The sequence below is a fragment of the Haliaeetus albicilla genome, chromosome 9 (assembly GCF_947461875.1).
Source record: "Haliaeetus albicilla chromosome 9, bHalAlb1.1, whole genome shotgun sequence".
NCBI classification, from domain to species: domain Eukaryota; kingdom Metazoa; phylum Chordata; class Aves; order Accipitriformes; family Accipitridae; genus Haliaeetus; species Haliaeetus albicilla.
In genome coordinates this window covers 16,062,274-16,086,194 of record NC_091491.1, presented here as the reverse complement: position 1 = coordinate 16,086,194, position 23,921 = coordinate 16,062,274, and the positions used below count along the sequence as shown (strand labels likewise).

The 23,921-nt window shown below is 46.0% G+C and overlaps 1 protein-coding gene across 1 annotated transcript; it reads right to left on the bottom strand.

Moving 5' to 3' along the window:
* Positions 1–893: 893 nt before the first annotated feature.
* C9H3orf70 (chromosome 9 C3orf70 homolog) lies at positions 894–23,921 on the bottom strand. The gene is made up of 2 exons (XM_069791838.1): positions 23,626–23,921; positions 894–4,132 (listed from the first exon to the last, which is right to left on the bottom strand). The coding sequence occupies exons 1-2, from the start codon at positions 23,795–23,797 to the stop codon at positions 3,576–3,578; spliced, it is 729 nt and encodes a 242-aa protein (XP_069647939.1). The 5' UTR covers positions 23,798–23,921; the 3' UTR covers positions 894–3,575.

The following is a 23,921-nucleotide window of genomic DNA, read 5'->3' as shown; positions in this document are numbered from 1 at the left end:
TCAACGCACTGTTTTGCAGTACCAAACTGGGCAGTGTCCCTTCCCAGCGGCACCTTTATTGCTCTACTCACACAGCTGCAACCTAGTAGCAGTGGTGTTTCTATATTGTCACCTCTGGTTTGTGAAACATACTCCAGATCCTGGCCTAACAACATGTGTTATTGGTCCAGTGATCATTATCTCTTCCCCCTGTTCATTTTGTCACTAGCACTTGGGTCTTTTAGGGTATCATACCCTCAGGGTCCCCGACACTCCCAGGAAGACCACAGCACCATGCAGGTGTTGCTCTCCACGCACACAGAACTACTGCACAGAGCTGGTGGCTGGTCCATGCAGAGCTTGCACTGAATGGCAGGAATACAGGGCAGTGCTGCTGCCTCCAAGGAACACAAAAGCGCCAGGTGTTGTGCAGATCCTGCCTGGCTGGGGAGCAGTGCCAGCACCATGCACCCAGCATGCCCAGTGTCCTGACCTTCTTCCCACTGGCATTAAGAACTACAAAATGGTGCCCCAGACTGATGTTTCCAGCCTGCAGCCACATGGAAGCCTAGTCAGAGGTAAGTCAAGGGGCTACAGACAGCTGAATTCTGCCAGATATCAGCCTGGGCTTGCAACTCTTTTCCCTGCTGTCTTCCCTGACCAGGGCAGCTCTTTTACAGGCAAGTGGGAACTGGGCTGTGAGGTTGCCCACCAGCCCCAGTACTTACCAGGTGCCCAAACCCAGGTGGGGCTGGGCCTGGTGCGCTCCACATGGTTATTGGATTCCTTTGCCTAGCACTGGGTGCGTGTTTCAGGTGCCACCATCTGAAGCTGTAAGCGACCATTCCTTTGCTGGAAATACCAGAATGTTTCACTAGTATGGAACATACATGGTTAGTTAGGACAAGCAGAACTTCAGTTGTTTAGTAGTTTATTAAGAGGAAATATACACACCTCTCCCTGGCAGAGTGGAGCAATGAGCCCAGGGCATGTCTCTTACAGCACATCTACGCCAGTCTTTGTGCAAAGAAATCACGTTTCTGTGAGAAGCATGTTTCTGAACCGGGGTGTGTGATGGAGCACAGTGAGAAACCTGCCACCGTGCTGGCTGCTGAAACGCTTTCCAGAACTAGCCCTGTCCCACACCAGGCTGCTCCACTGACATTTTACAGGTACAACAGAAGGAAGAGGCAGCTTTTTGTGCTTAAGACATCTGAACAAATCCTGGGTAGGAGACACAGCTTGTGAATATTGCTAATTACTTACAGTTAAGAAAGAATGTATCCTGACGACAGTGATACGAACCTGCAAGACCACAGCATCTTATGGTAAGTCTTGGTCATAAACACCCAACTGAATTTCTCGATGCTCACAGCCGGTGCTCCCTAACAGCAGGAAGAGGCGGCTCCTGCTTGCTTGCAAACAAGGTGAGCTCGTGCCAAGTCAGAGGGTCCTGATGACCTTTGCTGTGCTTGGCGCCCACAGCTAGAGCTGCTGAGGGGTACCCTAGCGTTGGGAAAGCCCTGGCTGCCGCTAGTCCCTCAGGAGGATGTATTTGCCAGCCCATCCCGTCCTCCTGGGAAGGAGAAGCCACCTCCGGGAAGAAAGTTCAGGCAGGCCAGGCACAAGAGTGAGCTTTTTCAGCTCTCCACTCAGATTACAATTGAAAGATTAAATATGAATAAATGCTGTAGGTTTATACATAATGCTTCCTTCTACCTATGGAATGTGTCTGAATGGTCCAAAGACACTAAAAGGTTGTTAGAAACCTTAGTTAACCTTGAAAGACAATCCCGCCCCCCCCCCCGCCCCCCCCAAAAATAAATAAATCCTATTTAGTTTTACTACAGCCTTCATTTAAATGCCCTCAGAAAAACAGTATTTTCAGGTGCCTTGTGAGAATGTATCTGTTCATGCAATGGCCCAAGTTCCTCATTTAACAAGCACTTTTGCGCTTTTTTATGTAAGTCATCAAAACTATAAAACCTATTATTTTTGTCTGAAAGTGTTAGTCTAAAAAGTACAGTATTACTTTATAACCATTTATGGTAAACTCCTAGCACACGCGCCTGTGCACATACACACACTGTTGCCTAAACTTTTTCTAAAGATACTGATTACAAAGTGTATAAAATTAGTAATACCTTGTCAGGATACAGTGAGAGAGATGAGCCATCCTATAACACAGACTATAATCTAGTATCAATCACTAAACTGTACATATTTATACAGCCTTATATTCACCAATGACTTTTAAACATAAACAGCAAATACACAATGAAATTCAGTAATGCTGTTGAAAACAGTTATTACTGACTCCAACTGATTCAAGCTGACTGAAATCTGAGAATGACATTGTTTCATCAAGCAGGGCTGAAACCAAACCACTAGTGAAATGGTTCACTCTTACAAGCTATTTGAGGAAACCCTGTTCAGAATCTGCTCTTGAACTGGGTGCAAAGGAGCAGGAGCCAAAGCTTCCTCTCTCCACTAGAATGACCTTAGGCTGTATTTTAACAAGAACATGTGCTACCAAGCCCATGGGCCACCTCCCATGGGCACCTCCATGCTGTCCCCAAGCTCTGCCAACACAGTGGTGTGGCTGATAAACTTTTTTTTTTTAATTTTGTTATTCTTCAGGCAAATGCAGGCCCTGAGGCCATTTGGTCCTGAGTGCACATGTCCGGCACCAAACAGCCCAGGAGGAAAAGCAGCAGGCAAAGCCAAGGGCAGATTTTGTGTGTTTGGAGGTAGTCACTTCATTTTTTACACCCCAGTCTAGCATGGTATTGGTTAGACAGCTGCGCTTCATCTCTGCCTGCTCCCCCTTCCTGCCAAGCTGCAAAAGCCAGATCCCGTTCCCGAGATCCATGTAGAGAAAAGGGACCAGCTGGATCCAGGCAACTGATCCCCCTCTAGAGCAACAGTCGCCTTCTCAGGAGATTTCAGAGCCTGATCTAACTCAGCAGATGCTCGGTGCATAGCCTGGAGAAAAGTTGGAGGCACTTTGTGCATTCTCTAGCCTGCCATCCCAACCCCGCTGGAAGCATGGTGTAAGCAGCCTTTGGGAAGGGTCGCACCAGCACTATAGAAAAGGATGGACAATGCGCAAGGACAGAGAGAGACGGAAAGAGCCTCTTGTTGTCGCACCTTGCGTAGCTGTTTGAGAAAGAGTAAGGGCAACTTGCTTTTGCTGCTCACAGGCGTGCTGCACCAGCTCCCCCTCTGTGCTTTGAAGGCCCACCGCAAACATCCTGACAGATGGAAACATCTTGAGTGGCACATCCTTGTATGAAAAGTAGTATATGACATAACCCAGACCAAGAAAAGGGCCTATTTCAGCTATAAAAGTCTTAAGATTTATCACTACCTTATGTGCAGACCTGGGAGATCTGATCAAGCTGAGAACATGTTAAAATTGCTCAGGCTGCTGCTAGTTCACCAATCTGCAAGTCCTGTGACCACACTCCCATGAGGAATCTGAAATATCAAGTGCACTGGAAAAAAGGGATTGTCAGAAAAAACAGAAAATATAAATACTACAAAAGCAACATTACTGAGTGGGAACTGGACTGATCTGATACCAACTTGTCAAATCACACAGTGGTTTCTATAGTCTCAATCACTTCCATTTCGCACTGTGAGGGTGACAAGAGCGGGCATTCATCTGGTTCCCAGCTGCTATCCGGGCTGTAATCTTCTTCTGAACTTAGCTCGGCCACCCCCTCCGTGTCCTCGTCACATGACTCCATGTAGTGAACCCCCACCGCATTGATCCCGGAGTCCTCAGAGCTGGAAGGGGATGAGCAGTGATCTGGTTTTGGTGTATTGCTCTCTTTTGTGATTAAGGCATTGCGAACAGGTACTTCCTCGGACTTTATCTTATGGGGCACGGGGGGAGGCTGCCTCTGTACATAGCACATCTTCCCGTTGATGCATTTCACGCGGTAATTGTCAATGAAGAGGTCTGCAATTGTGCAGAACTGTGGGGAGTCAGGGGGCAGAGGGGGCTGGAAGACGGGTGCAAACTTCAAAAAGTGTTCGGTGAGCGAAACGGAGATCTGCATGGTGTTTGTAGACTCCCGAGGGCAAACGGGTATTTCGGTGCTGGGAAGCTGCTCTACGGGTGTCATGGGCTGATAGACGTATTTACCTGTGGGGAAAAACAGAAAAGCAGCATTTAAAGATTGTTATCTTTAAATTAGAAACAAACTGATGACATGATGCTTGCCTTTGGCTGTTAATAATAACCAACGGTTCCCTGCAGTCAGCAGCCACTCTGTTTTCAGTGGCCTCAAGGTAGTTCTCATATGGATTCTCTGATGCTTAATACTGTAGGTAAGCATTGTTGGGGTCAATTATATGGAACTTAGTTACTGGGCCTGAAAGTAGCTCATGGTCGCAAGAGCATTCCAGATGCCTTTAGAAGGCCTTGAACAGAATAAACAAAAAGATAGAAAAAGAAAGATCCCAATTAGAAAAACACAGGTGCACATTCCACAATAAAGGGAACTTGGCACAACCAACCTCAATTCAGGGGCTTATCTTGGCCAATTAGACTGAGACAAGTTTCGCATGCTCTAGTTAATATAGCCAATTATGTCCTGTGTTTATGCGCGCGTACAGAGTATAACTAACTATCTTATGTTTATATGCGTGGACAGTATCGATATAACCAATCACATTTTATGTTTGTGCACATGGACACCAAATGCTTGCATGCAGCAGCCAATCAAAGCTTCTAAGCAACTTAGAGAATTGTATAAGAACGATCAGCTAGGCTCAATAAACTGGCGACTTTAATCATCATATTGGTGTCCTGTCGTCCGGGCCCCGCATGGAACAACCCTAAACCCTACAAAGCATAACCTTCCCTACCCCAGTCCTGCTCCCCTCCCTGCCCCTGCTTCAAAGACATCTGCAGGATGTCACTAACTCTAGAAGATTAACTCCAGGGGCACAATTCCATAGCTATGAAGTAGGACAGACAGCAAGTCTGCCTGCACCCATTTCTAGGGGAAAGAAAAGATGCTCAGAGGCCTTTTTTTTCACTGAACACAGAGCAGTTCTAGTTTACATCTTTGCTACAATGACCTGAATTTTATTATATTATTATTCTTCCAAATTACAATGAGTCTTCCTGCATGCATTTCTATGTTCTTTTTTTCTGGGGACTAAATCGTGTTTTCTGTATTATAAACCAGCAGTTCATACATGACTGCAATTAGAATTTTAAGGCAGAAAACAAGGGAATCCCCAAGCCATAGAAATGCTTTTGGCATCTTGATTATCTGGTTAAGTAGTAAGAAAATAGGATTATATTGGTTATATACAGCTGAACCAAGTGTGAACTGAAAATGTTTACTAAAAGAAATAAATAAAAGAGCAGAAAATCAGTACTTTGTTAGGAAAAAACTGAGAAACCTTAGGCTATGTCTAAGACTGTAAAATGCTGCATTTTATTTGCATGAAGCCTCTGAAAGATTCATGTCTCCCTAGGGGTTCATACACTATGAAAGCACAAGTTTCTAGAAGACTTGCAAGTAGCAGGGCTCTCAGAAGAGTTTTGATGCACGAGTTGCAAACACTGCTTTGCGAAGGCAGAAAAAGTATCAAAGCACTGAAGGACTCTTTTGATGCTTGAAACTCTCCAGGTAAGGAACAGAAAGCGACTCAAGTCTCCCTGCATTAATGTATCTGGCTGTGCTGTGATGAGATCTGCCACACGTTTTTGTGTTTGCAGCTCAGAGGTAGGTGCAGCCTTTCGCCCCTAGATTACTTATGCCTTTGGAAAATCGGAGCAGTGATTGCGTTTCTGCTCAGGGAGGCTGAGCGTGGCCTGTGTCCTGGTTTCAGCTGGGATAGAGTTAACTGTCTTCCTAGTAGCTGGTACGGTGCTATGTTTTGAGTTCAGTATGCGAAGAATGTTGGTAACACTGATGTTTTCGGTTGTTGCTCAGTAGTGTTTAGACTACAGTCAAGGATTTTTCAGCTTCTCATGCCCAGCCAGGGCACCTGACCCAAACTGGCCAACAGTGTATTCCATACCATGGGACGTCCCATCTAGTTTAGGAACTGGGAAGTGGGGGGCAGGGATTCGCCGCTCGGGGACTGGCTGGGTGTCGATCGGCGGGTGGTGAGCAATTGCCCTGCGCATCATTTGTACATTCCAATCCTTTTATTATTGCTGTTGTCATTTTATTAGTGTTATCATTATTAGTTTCTTCTTTTCTGTTCCATTAAACCATTCTTATCTCAACCCACGAGTTTTACTTCTTTTTCCCTATTTTCTCCCCCATCCCACTGGATGGGGGAGAAGTGAGTGAGCAGCTGCGTGGTGCTTAGTTGCTGGCTGGGGTTAAACCACGACAGCCTGTGACAGCAACAGGAGAGAAGGGCTGTCCTCTCCCCAAGGAAGGGCTTGCTCCCCCTGCCATGCCTCTCTGCAGTAAAAAATCCCATCCTCAGCCTAGGAATCCTTCCCAGATGTGGGAAGAGCTCTGTCTGCAACAAGGTCCCAGCCAGTGTGGCAGTCAGTGCCCCAGCCGCCTGTTGAAAGCACTGGCAACAGGACGGGCTGAGAGATCCCAACTCTTGGCTGCAGCAGCCTCTGGGGTGCTCGCTGGCTATGCCAGCCCGGATGAGCCAGGGCCCATGCAAAGGCTGTGCTTTGCTAGCCCAGTTCCAGTACATCACCAGGGCAAACCTTGAGCCCTGGGGAAGGCTTTTCCCACCTCTGCTGTGCTGTTGGTATTGGAAGGGAAATGGCTTTTGTGAAAGTCGGCTGCGCTCCTCTGCCAGGACTTCGAGCCCCCATTGCTGAAAGGACAAGGAGAACAGAGGAAACCCTGCAAAGAGCACAGAGCTGAAAGAAGAGCTCAGGGGAGCACTGGGGCGTGAGAGAGACACACTGCTAGGCCACTGCTAGAGGAGTGAGCACCAGACAGGCTGAAGAGAAAAGCCCACCCCTGTCGTGCCATGGGGGAGAACAGCCAACTGAGCCAGACTGAGAGCAGTGAGATGGTGGCAGTGGGTGGGCAGTGGAAAAGAACATTTTGTGAATAGATTTGACCAGCTCCCCTCAAATACCTCATAGAGCACTTTTTTCCTACAATCTGTGGAATGATGATTGCTAACAACAGAGCTACTGGAAAAGCTTAGTGAAAATAAACCAAGCTTTTTTCCCTGCTGTTTGATTATGGCTGGATGGCAGAAAATACAAAGTATTCCTCTCCACTTGCCATCTTTCTAACATACTATGGTCTAGTTTCTAAACTTGCTGTGACTCAGAAGAATTAAGTGCTAGCATCAAACAACTAAACACTTCAACCACAGGCAGAGCAGAGCTTTACTCCTCTGGTGCCCTTTGGAGCAACAGCACAGATATTTCAGTTCTGGCAGTCACTGAGGGATGGGGTCTCTTAGGCATTTTTCAAATCTTGCTGACACGACTTCTCTGGGAAGCTCTCTGAGGCAGGCAGACCTTACCTTTACAACCTGCTCTAACAGCAGTAGCTGCCCATGGCTTCCTGCCATGCCATCCACTGTTCTCCAGAAACTCTTCTTTGGAATTAGTGAACATTAAATATGCTACTGTCTTGCAAAGCAACACAGATGATCGATTAGCATGCTGCTAGTTGGAATAGTGTCTGATAAAATTCAGCTCGCAGAAACTGAAATGCAGCCTACCCTTGCCTGAAACCACAATGCTGTACTTATATATTTGGAGTGCTTTTGTGTGGACTCCTATTACATTCCATTGGCAACCAATGATAAAAAACATACTACTGAAAAAAAAATTCTGAACTTAATTTTGTGCCACCTCTAGTTGAAGTGTCCAAGGAAGGCCCTGGTGAAGATTTTAAGAGGATCAAGGAAAAAAGGTATCTGCACAACAGGACTATATTTTTCCACTTAAAATAGCCACCATGTGCTGGCAGAAGGCTGAGGGATGTTGGGAGAAGAAAGCAGGGGATTTAAGCCAATGTAGCTTACAGCATGGATATTGAATGATGAACCTTTGATTCATCAGTTTGACACCCCCCCCCCAAAAAAAAAAAAAAAAAGTGGTGGCAGAAGGAGATGAGGTATTACCTGGGAGCTCAGCTGGTTGTTTTACCATTGCAGCAGCATGTGGTAATTCTCTGCATGTTTCAAAACTGTCCTACTGGCACTAATTTCAGGGTAGAAGAAAACAGTGACTATTCTGTTAACAGAAGAGGATTTCAGATCCCCATTTGTGTGACCTTACAGCGGCTGAAACTGTTTCCTCATGTTCCAAGGACAAGTTTGGCCAGGGTAAAGCAAGAATCGCCCAATGGAAAAACAAGAATTTTCTACATTAACCGATTTCTACATTTCTTTAGAATTCTGGTACAAGTTTGTTAAGTTTCAGCTAGTTTTAGGGCCAAGTTTCTTTACTTTAGATTAAACTTCTGTTTTAAAACATGATGAGGTCCGTCTTTAAGGGGTGCTGGTGCTCACAGACTGGATCATGGACAAGCTGTGGTTACAGCCTCAGTTACAACTCCTTACAACTTACCCTACATAATGCGTGTAAATGCATCAGCCATGATACATCCTATGAAAAGAAAAAATGCAGAAATTTAAGAATAAGATCGCTGCCCCCCCACCCCTGCAGCTTGCGGGATTGGCAGGGATGTCGTCTTCACAGAAAATTATCCCGAAAGCACAAGTCCCCAAGTTCTCTTATAATACATCTTGGTCTGATCAAACTCCCACTGAAATAAACAGCAATATTTTTGCTGACTTTAAACAGCTGGCAAAAGTCTATGATAAAATAGTATTTTGAGCACCTGTTCTGATAAATTCCTTTTAATATGCTAGCACGTAATTTATTGCCTATTTATTCCAAATAAGTCAGTTGAAGAACTCTGCAATTGAGCTGCGCTGATGCATGCTACTGTAAATTACAGTGTTTTGCACAAATACAGATGCCAGACTAGACACTGCATTGCAAGTTGTTTCCTGGGTCACTTGCCACTGCTGCCTACACGGAAGATGGTAATTCAGTGAAGAAAAAACACTGCACGTGCCAAACACATGTCCAAAAATCAAACTCCAAATTCTGTGCATAGCAGTTTGCTGCATTTGCAGAAGTTTGGGAAGTTCTCGAATGCTGTAATAGCTGTATGGAGAAGCACCACAGTTCTGGCTCTGCAGTTCCACCACCATGGCAAAAGGACTCAGGGGAAACAAGAGCCTGTTCCTCTCCTGGGTGTTTAACAGGAAACGTGTGAAACTAGGCTCTGCCAAAATTATTTTTGTGATAAGTCTCAATTATTCATGAAAGCCACATGCTAACAGATGATATGATGAAATGCAAGATAATGAGAGACTTCAGAAGTAGGTATGTAGGCTACGCTTAACTATTTGTCATAACCAAAAACCTGCATCACTATCTACACTTTCTGCTGCTACATGCTTGCAAAGCGTTACCCTCCATAAACGCTGCAACTCTTTGTCTGATCCCAGTCACAGCATGACAGCAGTTTGTGTACAATTAAAAAGGACTGATTGTTTTTCTATTTCTTCATCATTCAACTGACCCTTGTGAAAGCCTAAAAACCAAATCCTCCAGAGAAATAGCACACACTAAAGCCTACACTCAGCTGCAAAACTGATTTCAAATGTGTCCAAGGAGGTGAGTACTGGGGAGTGCTCATCTCCCTGCTTCTCTGTTCACAGAAATACGATTTTTATTGCCAAATCGGATGGATACTGTTCACCAAAGCGTTAGCTCCATGCCTCCAGTGATGCCTGCCAGCAAGTTAAGGCAGAATCCAGCAGAGCACTGAGCTCTTATCATGACCTGCAGATCTCCAGCAACCTCATGCAACTTGGAAAATGTTTTATCCCCAAAAGCAGGCGCACGCTTTCATATAATCTCTCTCTAAAGTCTGTTTGTGGCATTGATTACCAGAACTATGTGGTTGGTTGATTGGAAGCTGTATTACAGTGTCTCCTGCTTACAAAAAAACAAATACAAGCATTTAGAAGCAAGCCACGAGGTCATTTCTTTCTGATTTTTTTGCTAATTGAGTAGTCTGCATGCATCCTCACTGAGCAGACACAGCAGCAATTTCCGTGGCTAATACAAAATAACTTAACCATGAAATAAGCAGAGGTGCTACTTAAACATTTTATTCTCTACTTCCCTTTGTCCCAGCATTCTAGTTTACCTCTGACACTCATTAACGTGCTTGGCATATTAAAAAAAAAAATTAATCCATCTTTCAGCAGTGAGGTTTCTCATAATAAATTCTCAAGTTTTACCCTCTCAAAATGCTATGTTGAAGGATTATTTTGCTACCAAACACCACCACAAATTGCAGTGCACTTCAGAAAATAATACAAGATTGCTGTGGATCTTCAGTTGTGAATCTTACAAGTCTAAGTCAGTGATATATACTGTGTGTATTTCTTTGCATGCAAGACCTTTAGACACCTTTTAACTGCAACATAAAAGCTTTTTTCGTATGTATTCTTTCCCCTGCAGCTGTTTGGACAAAGATTTCTACACCCTCGAGTCTGCCAGCTCATCTACTCTCTAAAAATCAGCAGGGTTAATGAAGACCTGCTAACCATACACTATTTAACCATAACCTGGCTCAATTTAACCTGTACAGCTTAGGAACTGCTCCCAGGCGCCTGAGTGCTTGTGGTGAAAGCACCTAGCTGAGGTGCACTAGAGGAGAACCAGCTCTGATCTTACCAGAGATTTCAGTGTCTTTGGCCATGACCTATGATTCAGGGAGGCTGAAGCAGTGACCTCAGCCACAGGGCAAAGCACATGGGCTGACATTTAGGCAGTTGTGTGTTCCCACTGAATAAGGGTGCGCAAAGCGTGTGTGCAGTTGGTGTCTGTGGTTTAACAGCAGAGCTGCTCTCTAAGTGTTGGTGACTTGTTTCAGCTTGAGCCTACACCTTTGTAACAGCACCAGTGATCTCTGGTTGCAAAGTCAGCTGGGATTCTCGCTCCAGCCATGCAAAGCTTTCCTATTGCCACACACAACCCTGCCAAAAAAATCAGCTTACGTGGGCAGGAAATCAGTCCCACTATGAAGAACATTTAAAAAAAAAAAAAGCTAATTAAATACTGCACAGCTTTGAAGAAGTGAAGGCAAAACAAGTATTCATAATGCATGTGTAACAGGAGACAGTATTAGCTTGGAGGGATTCTGCATTAGTCTAAGGAAAGTTCACAACACAGAAACTCTTCCACATCTCTCTGCATGAGAAAACCTTGGAGATCAGCTTCTCAAGCACTGGCTTTCTTCATAGCAAAAGATGGAAAACTACCAAGTGTTCTTCCAGTGGGACTTGTTTCATATCTCACCAGTGTGGCAGGAGAGACAAGTCTGCCTCTTTACGAAGAGCTGACTGGATGCACACCCCTCTGATGTCTAAATGAAGTTCTCACAGGTGATGACAGCTACAAGCTGGAGTAGTGTGTTGCTGCCTGGATTGGCACAGTAGCCCAAGGACAACATATAAACTGTCAAACTTGGTTCTCCAAGATCCCCAGGGAGGTGGGTGGCACAGGTGGCAGACAGCTCTGCCATAACAGACCGGCCCGCGGTCGGTCCCAGCCTGTGCCTGGGAACGAACAGGGTATTGTTTCACCACTGACAAAGCAGAGAGTTGTGGCAGATGGAGGGTTTTCCTCCTTTACAGACTAAAGCAAAGCTTGCTGCCCACAATCTAGAGATGTATATTGAAGGGCACTCTGCACCCTAAGCCTGCTTGAGGTACCCACCACACCTTTTTTTCAGAAGCGTTCAGCAGAGCAGAAGGGTCATCTGAAAGCATGCTACTGGTCTGAGCACCTACACGGGGACACTGCCTTCCAGCCCCGCAGGCTGCAACAGCAAAACGACTGCCTCTGGCCTTCCTCCTTCTTTCTCTCTCCAGTCATATGCACAGCTTGGAAGAACAAACCTTTGCAAAGCTTGCCCTAACCATAAATATTTACCAAGGTCTGTAATAGCTTCAAATTACACTTTGCTTAGAGCATAGGAATAGCTTTTCCAGAGGGGCAAGAACAAATGGAAGGAGAAACCAGGAGTACATTTACAGATGGCACATGTAAAAAAAACACTGCTAACCCAGCTTCCATTTCTTTGTGTCATATGGAATAGCCATCATGTCATATCTAGCAAAACATCATGGGCTGTGTTGGGAATGCGAGACATGGAATTAGCCACCAGAGGAAAAGAAAAATATTTCAGGACACTGAGGCACTGTCAGATTTACAGTACAAGCTCAAGTAGAGCTGAACTGTGCCATTGGTGGTTATAACAAAGCATAACTAAAAAGCTTGTCAATGTTGAAGGAGCCTTGTAGATAAAGATATGCAGCACCTTAATGCAAGTGATACTTTCACCTTCTGCTTCTTCCAAACAACTTTGAAAAAGCACTGAGATTGTTCAAACAAATTTCAGTGCAAGGAATGGAAATAGAGCATCCTGCGCATTTCCAGTGCTTCTGGCACAGCTAGAAGGCACAGTAAGGGTTCATAAAAGACACTCCAAGGACACAAGCCAACTCTGCAAAGGAACACCAGTTACCCCACCACCACCAGAAAAGAAAAAGAAGTCATGCAACAGGACCTTAGCAGTCTGGAAATACACCAGGCAACATTAGCAGGCTCTGACCTAACAGAAGCGTATCATTACAAACAGCACCTTCTTACAGAAGCACCTACATCAGAGCACTATCCATCCCATTCCCGATCTCATCCAAGCACAGAAAAGAACCGGCTAGCAATGTTTCCACAGTGGCTCCCCCAGCAGCTATTTTGTACAGTTGCCAGTTCTCTTCTCATGTGAAGGAGAGGTGTTCCCTCTCATTGCTGTATAGTGAGAGACAGCTGTGACAGCCCTCGATTTGATAAGCCATAAGCTTTTCACTGGAAACCAAGAAGGGGGGGGGGGGAGGAATCAGAAAGTTTTCCTTCATCACATTTGTATTTTAATGCCCTTTTGTCTTGATTTGTTTTAAATACAAAAAGGATCATGATGGTACATGCTGTGAGCTAAGTCTTTCAGGGTTTTCTGTGCACTTCTGCTTAAAAGCAGGTAACTCTTAAATGCACACACCCCCTGGAGCTTCCTTCTATCATCCCTGCTCTTTCCTCTCATTGCTTACATGGATTTACCAGACTTAAAGATAAAGCAGCCCTGAAGGCTTGAGAAACATTTCATGCAGCCATAAACCTTCATAAAGGGGCTATATTTGCTTACTAACCATTGTAAAGGAACAGAGTATTGACATCGCAAAAAGCAATGAACAACAATGCACACCACACGTACATTCTGAAAGGAGCTCTTTGCTTTCAGTACCTGTGAGAAGCATCACACTTATCACAGGTACTACTAACCCCAGTGCCGGCACAGCCCTATGCTGGGTTATGAGAACACATACACCCCACAGTGCATGTGTGAAAGCATAGCAGGCAGCCACAGGTACCTCCACAAGCACAGCTGGCCATCACCACCCAAGGTCTGAACCCAAGGATATTTGCCTTCCATCACCCCTTTACAAAGCCACCCCCAAAGGGGAGAACAGCCACTCTTTGCACATTTCCCTGAAAAATTTTATCTCCCAAATTATGCTAGATATTTTTTACATTCAGTACAGAAAATAGCAAAAAATGGCTTAGTGCTAAATATTTATTCTACAAAACCATCCCTGTGCACCATCTGCTCAAGCTTCAGCATCCCATCATTTTCATGCAGACAGTCAGTGTGCTGATATGGTAACAAAGAAGGATAAGCACAGATCAGTGTCAGAAGCTACCTAGAAAATGAAGGCATTTCCTGGTATAGAGAAATCACAGGCACTAGAGAGACAAGTTACAGTCTTCTTCTAGGTGTGTAGTACGTGCTGCAGGGGGGCACCCATGAGCCCCTGTATGCATTGGGAATGTTTTCCTGTGAATTCTCAAATAAGCAGAACAACTCATGGATTCTTGAAAGAAAAGTCCTCTCCAAAGGCCTGTACCATGCAAGGAAGACCCACACTCTGCACCCACAGGAGACAGCCCGAATGGACAGCTGAGGCAGGAGGTTGTTTTCTGTAGCTTGGAATAGATGATATATCTTTATGGCTACAGCCTGTTTTCCTGGTGGGCTGACAGGAGAAACAATGGCATATGCAATGTGCTGTACCTGTGCAGCTCCCCTCCTGTTGTCAGAGTACAGGGTCTACTGCTGACAAGTCATCTGTGCGGTGGCCTTACCAGAGCGTGAGCCTTCTGGGCTTGACAAACAACACATTCTTCAACTTCATTGCTGGGAACAGCGTCCTTATTATCAATACAGGCCATTCTTTTAACCTTGTCCTATTGCTTCTTCTGGTGCCTATCTACACACATTTTCATTCGCATCAAGCTTCGTATTTCTATTACGAGCTTCTACAGAACCCATTTCAGCAGAACTTCAAGGACTGCTCTCCCTGATACGCCCAAAATACATCACCACGTGGAGCTGATGTGTGCACATATGGTTGCCAACCCTTCCCGTGGAGGGGCGTGGGATCCAGCAATGCTCTGTATAAAAAAATAAAAGACCAAGTACCACAGTTGGAGGCAGAGGAGGTGGGCCATCATGTCACACAGTGCCATTGCAGACAAATAGCTCAGAGCAGCTGGACAATGCAGGTGGGAGCAAACTCGGCAGTTGCTGCTGTGGCAGGGTAAGCAAACACTGGCAGTTGCCCTTGGTTTCACATCAAGAGGCCCAAGATCCCAGAGCACCAGCTGGGGAATGCTGAGGTCTAGTGGCACAAGGCAGGAAAAACAAAGACAAAGGTGTGCGTCTCCTTTTGCCTGGCCTGCCTATGGATGGGCTAATGCTGGTGGACTGCAGGAAGGCTGCAAGAGCTGAGCAGTCCACCCTGGCACACCTGATTGTGTCCAAGCCTTTCACCAGGGACAAGTGGTACTTGTGAGTGAGTGCAAACACCTGGAATGTGGCTCAGGATCAGCAAAGCACTGAAATCCAAACAACACAGGCAGCTGCACAGCAGGAAGCATGAAGCAGCCAAGCACCCTGCCTGAAACGGCTGCAGGTGTGCTCCAGCACCAACATCACATGTCAAGCAGTGAGAGGGATGACAGCAGAGCATGCTCTCGCTGGGCACAGCAGGGAAAGTATTTCAGGGCTGGGTGCAAGTACGCAAGCAAAACGAGCAGTTTTAAGAGCTCTCAAGCTCCACAGCCACAAGTGAGAAGAAGAATACAAATGCCTGCCTCTTGTTGAAATTGTTTTACAACATAGGTTATATATAAATTCCAACCATTATGTTGCCTAAATTAAAGTATGTGTATATTAAAAACAAGGCCCAGTTGCCAAGCAATCAGATTTTGCTCTCCCAGTAGGTTTTTGACTTCCATCTACGTGAATATACTCAACTATTGGCAAAAACATCTCTAAATTGCACCAACTGCACTTCTTGAATTCTGTGATCAGTCACTACATAAAAATTGATAAGTGGAAGAATCAAAACCATTATAAAAACATACTCTGTATCTTGTGGACAGATAAATTCATGAAGGGGTGCTGGAGTAAAAACCACAACACTAATTTATATGCAGAGAGGGGGAGAGAGAGAGATACATATATATATGCACTACCTGGAATCCAATCTACTGCCAACCAGCTTTTTACATTAGTATAGGCTTGTGCCATCCATCAACAGCTAAGCCCACACTGTCACAGCTATCATTCTGTAACATCTTAACGTTTGTGAGTAAGGCATTTTGCTTTTTGTCCTTTACAGAAACAAAAATTTCTGGTATAGCCTGATCAATGTGCAGAACTAAGTTACCAGGGCTTGAAGTGAGTCATGAAGTGTAAGACAGCATTGGTTAAATTGAGAGCCATTACATAAAAACACCCCAAGATGTCCATTCTCTACAAGCCCAGCTCTGGCAGTTGCATCAACATGAGCAGCAACAAAACATACTCTTGACGAGTACACTGGTGCTGCCAGAAAGTTTGAGGTCCTGTGCCAAGTACCTGAAAGCCCTCCTCAGTGCTTCCAGCAAACCTGAGCACACAGTCAGCTCTGCAGACCTGCAGGATGGAAACCATGAGGATGACAATCTCACGACTCAGTTTATCTCATAGGGCAATGCAAGGATATGACCATGGGCTGCAGTTTAAGACACATGAAACATCCATCTGCAACCCCAAGAGTAAGGATAATGTGTTAGAAGGCTCTGTTGCATTTAGGCACTTGGAGTAAGCACGCTCAGAGAATCAAACAGGCAAACAGATTTTCTCACCTGCAGAGTCCAGGAAGGAAGCCACACACTTGCCACAGGCACTGTACTCCAGTACAAACTTTATCTTTGAGCTGTTACCCTGCAGTGAGAAAAATGCCTGAAGCCTTTTACTAGAATGAAGACCTCTGAGCAGAAGCAGAGCCTCAGCCTTCAACACTGAGCTGTTAGAATGTCCTGAATTCACAGACATCCACCACAAAAGCTGACAGGAGGCAATGTTAATGAACCCTTCAGAAGTACTTGCTTCCTGTAGGGAACATCAACAGCCTCCTCATTTCAGGCTTCATGAAAACAGTACGTTAACCCTTCATGCAGCTACAGAGGAGAGGTGTCATTTATGTGCAACTCTGAGGCTCTTACCAGCAGATCACCACGTTTTGGGCAAGCACACATTAATTCTTTGTGAATCACGCTCCTCAGATGGACAGACAGATTACAAAACACAGCCTCACAGTCATGCATGACAAAAAAGAGGTTTTGGCTGGTAGAAAGCGTTTTGGTACACAAGGCCCTTTTTCTCAGGACTTTCAGAGAAAGAAGTGCAGTGATTTCTATTCAATCCTGTATGAGGCATAGAAGAGTTAGTCCTACAAGATGTACGTCTAACAAGTAACTTGAATTCAAATATTTTCCTGTGGTCTATTCCTGTTAAGTGATATCAGGGGTTTTGTTAATAATAATAATAATAATAAAAGAAAATGCATGTCTCTAAAAATAACTGCATTATAGTAAGGATTTCAAAATGAATACCAGCAGGTTCTTTCAAAGGCGCTAATGCGCTAATGTTCCCACAGGGTATGATGAATCTACACATGTGGGTTCTTTTCTGAGACATGGCATCAATAGTACATTCATACTGTGATTTGCTGATTATAGCTAAAACCAGAGCAACAAAATGCAATCCAGGTCCAGAATGGTGCACCCATAAAAACTGGCAGATAAGTGTTTTCCTTTAGAGTTACACTTCAGAATATATTAAGCTGACATGCCTTCCCTTATTGTGTACAGCTTAGTGAAATGAAGCTAGAACATCATAGCTCTTCAAAATACAGGTGAAGAGAAGAACTTGCACAGCCACAGGCAGCAAATCCTTATTAAAAGTCTTTTCCCATTAAAAGCTGAAAAATCCACCTTTCTGTGGCTCTTGCCTGCTGCTCCGCATAATGCCTTGCTTGTGCACAAACATATTGTCCAGGTACATGGACTTAAACTGGATGGAGGTTCAAATCCTTTTCACAGCAAAAGCAAATGAAAAAATACCTATTTCTCCCAGGATTTGGAATTATCCTCCCACCAAGCCGTGTTTTCAGAGAACACCCAGCCTCAAAGTTCCTAGCCCCACTGCTCCATTCCCGTTTAGACAGAATTTTCCATAAAGAAAAATGTATGAGCTACTCCAAATATTCAGTCTGAGAATTTATAAGCATGTTACAACCGTCTTTTCATGTTTATACAACAACTCGGTCATCAGGAGGTAGTTTTGCCCTGTGGAACACCACTGCTGAAAACTGAAGTTGCCGTCACTAGTGCCAGGCTGGCTACTTCCAGTAAGCTCCAGTCTACAACACCTTTTGCAGACAGAGATACATGTAGGGCACTGGTACACTACTGCCCTTTTGCTCTCTCCTGGATGTGACAAAGAGCTTCACAGCCTCCAAAAAACAACACAAAGAAAACACACCAGAACAAAAGCAAGGCTTTTGGAGATCTACAATGAATGCGATGCTGCAGAGCATCCCAGGGCTTATTTTAGGATCCCCTCCGGCTGTAACTGCTACTCTAACATGGAGGGATCAACAGAAGCTGGCTGGCAGGCAGGCAGACATACCTCCTCTTTAGAGGCCCGCAAGCTGTGTCACGGCGCACTTGAATACTTTCAATAACCATTTTAGCTCACCTTACCACTGGTCTGTTACAGGAAAGAAAGGCTGCCTTGCTGATTCCCTGCTTATGGTTCTCACAGGCAGACCGGGGTCTGAATAATTACACGGGCTTCAAAGATTGTCAGAGCCCCTGCTGATAGCTTTTGTCGCTTGAGAGGTGGGAGAGATACCACGGAAATGCTACTTGTGTGCACAGAGCTACTTAGATGCTGCACACATCACTATGTAGCAAGGGAAAATACCAGCACCTGGTGCGTGGGGCCAGGGTGTGTACACTGTCAGAGGACAGGTAGGAGATGCGATGTGACACACACAACCACATCTTTCTCTCTGGAAGAGGTATAATCAAGGCTGGCCTCAACAGAGAGCTTTCACCAGTTTTGTGGGGGAGAAAACAAATGTTTTTATTTAAAAATGTTAAATAAAACCACTGGTATTTCAAGTAGAGAACAATGTAATAAACAAATATCTGCTTAGAGTACACACAGGTGCAGTGACTGTACTGATTTGCTTCACTCCCTGGCAGCAGCTGTGGGAGATGGATAATCGCCTCTCACCGCCCAAGCACACAGCAAAGGCCGACCACAGACCGAAAACTACAAATAGCTGGTCCAGCTCTGGGGGACCTGCAGACGCCGGTAAAACAGACGCGATGAGGAAGCAATAGAGCTTGCTCTGAGAGCGAAGAGAACCCCTGGTCTCCCTGTTCAGCGGGCAGATGAACAAGAAATGTAAATATACTCTGATTCTGTGTCCTCAGAATATGTGCTGGCACGGCCAAAATCAGAGAAGTCCTTCTCCCCCAAACCACCCAGAAACACATGCCCTTCGTGGCATGCCACCCATCATATAAACCCCTTTTCTCCTCTTGGCCGAGGAATGACAGTTTCTTGGGTTTCTTGCCAAGCCTTCCTGACCTCACACAGAAACTGGCAGGTCTGGATCTAAACTCAGGGTCTAACAGTCCCATAATTACACGATGCACACCAGAGAGTAGGAAGCTATTTCAAGGCACACCTGCAAGTGTTATACACCACTTAGCAAAACACAAGGGCAGAGGAGCATCTGTATTTTTTTAAAACCTATACTGCCACCACAATCTTTTCACGTCTGAGCCTAGCAACGGTTTTCCCTCTCTGACCACCCAAAGGAGACCTCACAGCTTTCACCCATGCTTGGTTTGTTTTCTTGTAAACGGTCCAAACAGCTGAATCTTGCAAAAGTGGTGGAACTGAAATTTATTTGTCGCAGTTATTTTTCAATATAAGATATGCAAGAGGCTTTAAGTAACTGAAAGCCCGCTTTTTTGATGCTGAACCGGCGGGGGGGAGGGGATCACAGAAAGGCTAATACAAGGTAGCACAATTACTATCTATTGATACAACTGCTGTGAAACGAGGATTGTGGAACCATTATTCATAATGTATTTTTGATAACTGCAACATAACGTACTGAGTTTTGCAAGGTGTTTAACATAATGCAAAACATTCAGATTAAAAAATAAACACAGTTGCAACAGAATACCCTATTTTTGCATTGTCCAGGGATGAAGCCAATCTTGTAATTGTATGAAGTGTGATGCTTTCTCTGGTGAGCTAATTCTTGGGGAGTAAAATTAGCAAAACGCAGTCAAAGTCCTGCTGTCAGTACAGATGTAACCCCAAGGATCTGATCCGTTCTTACAGAAGCAGGTACCACCACAAAGCCAGCAGCCTCGCAGACAGCATCAGTGCAGAGCAGAGCCACAGCAGAAATCCAGAGGTGAGGAAAGGAAGGCAGGCACCTTGCTGCAGACCTGCCTCTGGCACATGTTTTCTCTGACTCTGGAAAAAGTAGATCTGAGTAATTTATGGCTCTCAACCTGCATCTAATAAACAAAACCCCACAAGGCTGTCAGAGGGGAGGGGAGGAAGGTGAACAGGGTGCTGTCACCCTGGCAAGGGGAATGCACGCAGGGATAGACTGAAAGGGTGCAGTGCAAGCAAGAGAAACATGTGACAGGACAAACACGGGGGCTAAAGTCAAAACACTTCTTGGCCAACACCTTCTTCCCTGCAGGGAAGGGGACTCTGAAGGCTTGAGCCCTCATCCCGCTTCCATGTGGAGACAGGAGTCGGCAGGCGTGCAGATGTCCAGCAGAACACAGGGGAAGGGTGTCGTAGACATCTATTGCAGCAGGATATGAGGTGCTGCCTGCTCTCCTGGACCCCTGATGCCCACAGAACCAGGCTTCTCCAATGACACCCAATGCACCCTGCCAGTCCTCCCATCCGCAGCCTCCCCAAGCCCACCGGTGCTGCACATTTTGTGTGCACCCACTTACGAAGGTTTTAGTTGGGTTCAGAGCTCCCCAGGCACTGGGCCGTATTAGAGAATGACGTCCCATCTCACAGGGAACTCTGCTCCCCATCAAGCCCAGAACAGACTGAAAAAGACCCGAAATAAATTCCCAGGCTTCGACACGGAAGTCATACAGATACTTGAGGTTCTCAGAGCTGTCTGGATACACTGAACAGCCTCTGTGATCTCACCTGCCAGCTGTTGCCATTTTACGGAGAAACATGGGAGGTAAAGAGAGCGCTTAAAGTACTGCTCACTTCGGAGCGTGCCAACAAAAATGGCTTTGGGGAATTCAGACTAGGTTCTTTCTCAATTATTACTTCTGTAGCCAAGTGGCTCTGCAATGCTAAATTGCTTTTGTCACTGAAGTAAGCAGATCTGATCCTGAATACACATGAGGAGACAATCTACTCATTGTAGTGGTGGTGAGTTTTTGTAATTTTTCAGTGTAAGTGCACTTTAACCGAGTTGACATTCTCCAGGACCTTGGACACTGACGGAAAATGATACTTCCAAGGCCATTTTAATTGATGTAGAGCTTCCTGTACCCCAATACAGCTCCTAAGAGTCACAGAAAACCGCTTTCAAGAACCCTATGAGGATTCCCAAGTCAGTATTACAGCACTGCATTTATGGAAGATAACTCCCAACACTGTTTAATTACATCTCTGACCTCTATACAATTTTCCATTATAGGCCTCATTCTTACCCCTTTCAAGTCCAACTCAAGTCATTCTGCAGGAGCAGGATACAAAGAGATCCTTAGCTCTGAAATTTGCATTAGGATATAAGGGGGCAAGAAGGCAGCGCACTTCTTCATGGCTTTTAGATTAAACAAGAAAAAGAGGTATGTGACTTCCTTCATTTAAAATCACAGTTTCATGGGGCAAATGTATCTCAAAGTTTCCTTAGTCGTAAAGGAGGAATTAAGAAGGAAGTCTGTACTTCTTGCAAAAACTATAATTATTTTTAAATCTTACAATTGCCATGGGGAAGCTAAGGGCTGGATGGGATCTCAAGTGGTCCTTCCAAGAGGGAATAAGTTCCATGTAACTCCCAAGAGACACCAGTCTAAGCCTTCCTTAAAGGCCTTCAGGGACCATGATTCCTCACCTTCTTAAGTACTCCATTCCCTTGCTTCATACCTCTTCCTAGTTAAAATGTTTTCTAATGTCCAAACCTAAACTTTCCTTGCCACAGCTAAGTGATAACTGGTTATCTTCCAAGTCTGTGTAGAGAAGGGCTAGAACACAGCTTTCTTTGCAAGGCTACCTTTACACTTTGCAAAGCTCATCTTGCCTCCCTCCATCAATCTTTTACAGCCCAAGCAACCCCTTCGCTTTTGCACCCCCTTGTAAATCATATTTTCTAAGCTGATCACTGTGATCTCCTACAGAAACTCCCCAATTCTCCTACAGCTTTTTCAAGTGCAATGCTCAAAACTAAGCCCATCAGTCTGGTTTCATCATTACTGAGCTGAAGAGACTAATTAAATTGCACGCTTGCAATGCTCCTGTTAATGCATCCCCAAGTGAAGGCGTGGGCTCTGGTTTTGGATTTTCTACCACAAAGGCCTCCTGCTGCTGACGCACACTCAGTTTGTGATCCATCTTAATCCCCAGATCCTTCTCCGCAATGTCACTTCTCTAGGTGTTCCCAGCTCCGCATTTGACTTCCCCTTCCCAGGACCATCCCCAACTGATTTTGGGCAACATCTCCAGTTTATAAACACCATTTTGAGCTCTGATCCTGTATCCCAGAGTGCTTATAAGCACTCTTGATGGCAACCACAAATAACTGAGACCAGAGAAATTTTGGAAGAGTATTATCTAGGTCATAGCCCGAGGGCCTTTGTGTCATCGATGAAATGGCAATGAGACATCCCTGTCCCTGTGCAGCAGGTGACTATGGCACCTTCTCACATAGCCAGTTGTGCCACCACACAGTACTCATTTCAGGGCACAGACAGAAAAAACCCATTGTTCTGAACTGATTTCAAATGAACCCCAAATCAAGTGAAATTCCTACAATGTGTATTTATTTCAAATAGAAGCTCTCATCCAAATAAAAGGTGGCTTTTTAGGCAGGCCTATTTCCCCATTAAGCAAAATTTGCAAGAAGTGTGTGTGAAAGGGAACCCATGTAGGAGATTAAATTACAAGGAGAGATGGCGACAGACTGAAAAGGAGAACAGGACGTCAGGAGCCAAGGGACATCCTCAGCAGCACCAAGCAACCCTCACATAAGGGTCCAACTTTAACCCCGACCATCCAGGCCTTAAGATCTCCAAAATGCAACACAAGCCAAGTATACAGCTCCATCACCATTTCCCGACCTCATACTGACATGCTGTTTGAACGGCTGCTCTTCAAGGCTGTATGTGATTAATAATTCATCAAACTATGTTTGGACATCCACAGTTCAATCCCAGCCTCCATGATTATACACATCAGTATCTTGAATACAGATATTAAAGTCATTGGGCGCCTTTTCAACAGAGTTGGAGCAACACTGGATTTTCAAACAGTGACTGTCTGCTATATGTATATCCTAAAGCAGTTCCTTCTCCACTCAAAAGACTTTAAACCGTATGCCTGCAAGAAGAAAAGAATTAGACCCGAGAACGAAGTAGCTGGCGAATGCCTCCTCCGGTGAAAAAGACAGCCCTATGCAGCAGCAGCGGTGTGCGAAGGCGGCAGCCAGCGCCACAAGCAGCTCACCCTTCGGCCGCCCCCCGACTCTGAGCTGAGGGGTGTCCGGACGCCAGGCCCCGAGGCAACTCTCCCCCGCACCGCCGCGGCAGCCGCGCCCCTGCCCCGCCCGGCCACCCCTCCGAGAGCAGCCCCGAAGTTTGGGGTCCCACCGCAGCAGGCTCGGCCCCGGGTTCTCTCCACCGCGGCCGCGAAGCCGCCCGCGCTGCCGCCCCGCCGCCAGCCGCCTCGGCGGGGACAGCTCCGGTGGGAGGCGGGGCGGGGGGGGTTCGGGCTCCTCCCGGCCGGCAGCCCCGCCGCCGGACGGGACGGGACGGGACGGGGCGGTGAGGGGTGCCGGCGGGCAGTGCGGCGCGCGGAGACCGTTCGGACCGTTGGGGCCGCGCGCTCGCTCACTCACAGTGGCACCATCCCAGGTGGCAGCACCAGTGGAGGCGGAAGCAGCGGCCGTGGCTGTGGGTGGCGCAGAGCGAGAGCCCGTCGCAGGGCTGGAAGTCGGGTCTGCCCGCGCAGCTGCGGGCCAGCGCCTGAGCCTCATCCAGCTTCTCGCTCTTCGCCGCCGCCCCGCTCATGGCGCCGCCGCTCCGCCCGCAGCCCCCGCGCCGCAGCGGCCAGGAGGAGGAGGAGGAGGAGGAGGTGGTGGTGGTGGAGAAGGAGGAGAAGGAGGAGGAGGACGAGGAGGAGGAGGAGGAGGAG

Coding starts and splice junctions, on each gene's coding strand:
- C9H3orf70 (XM_069791838.1), bottom strand. CDS start 23,797: ATGAGCGGGGCGGCGGCGAAGAGCGAGAAGCTGGATGAGGCTCAGGCG. Junction 4,133..23,625: donor CCACCTGGGATGGTGCCACT/GTGAGTGAGCGA, acceptor TTTTCCCCACAG/GTAAATACGTCTATCAGCCC.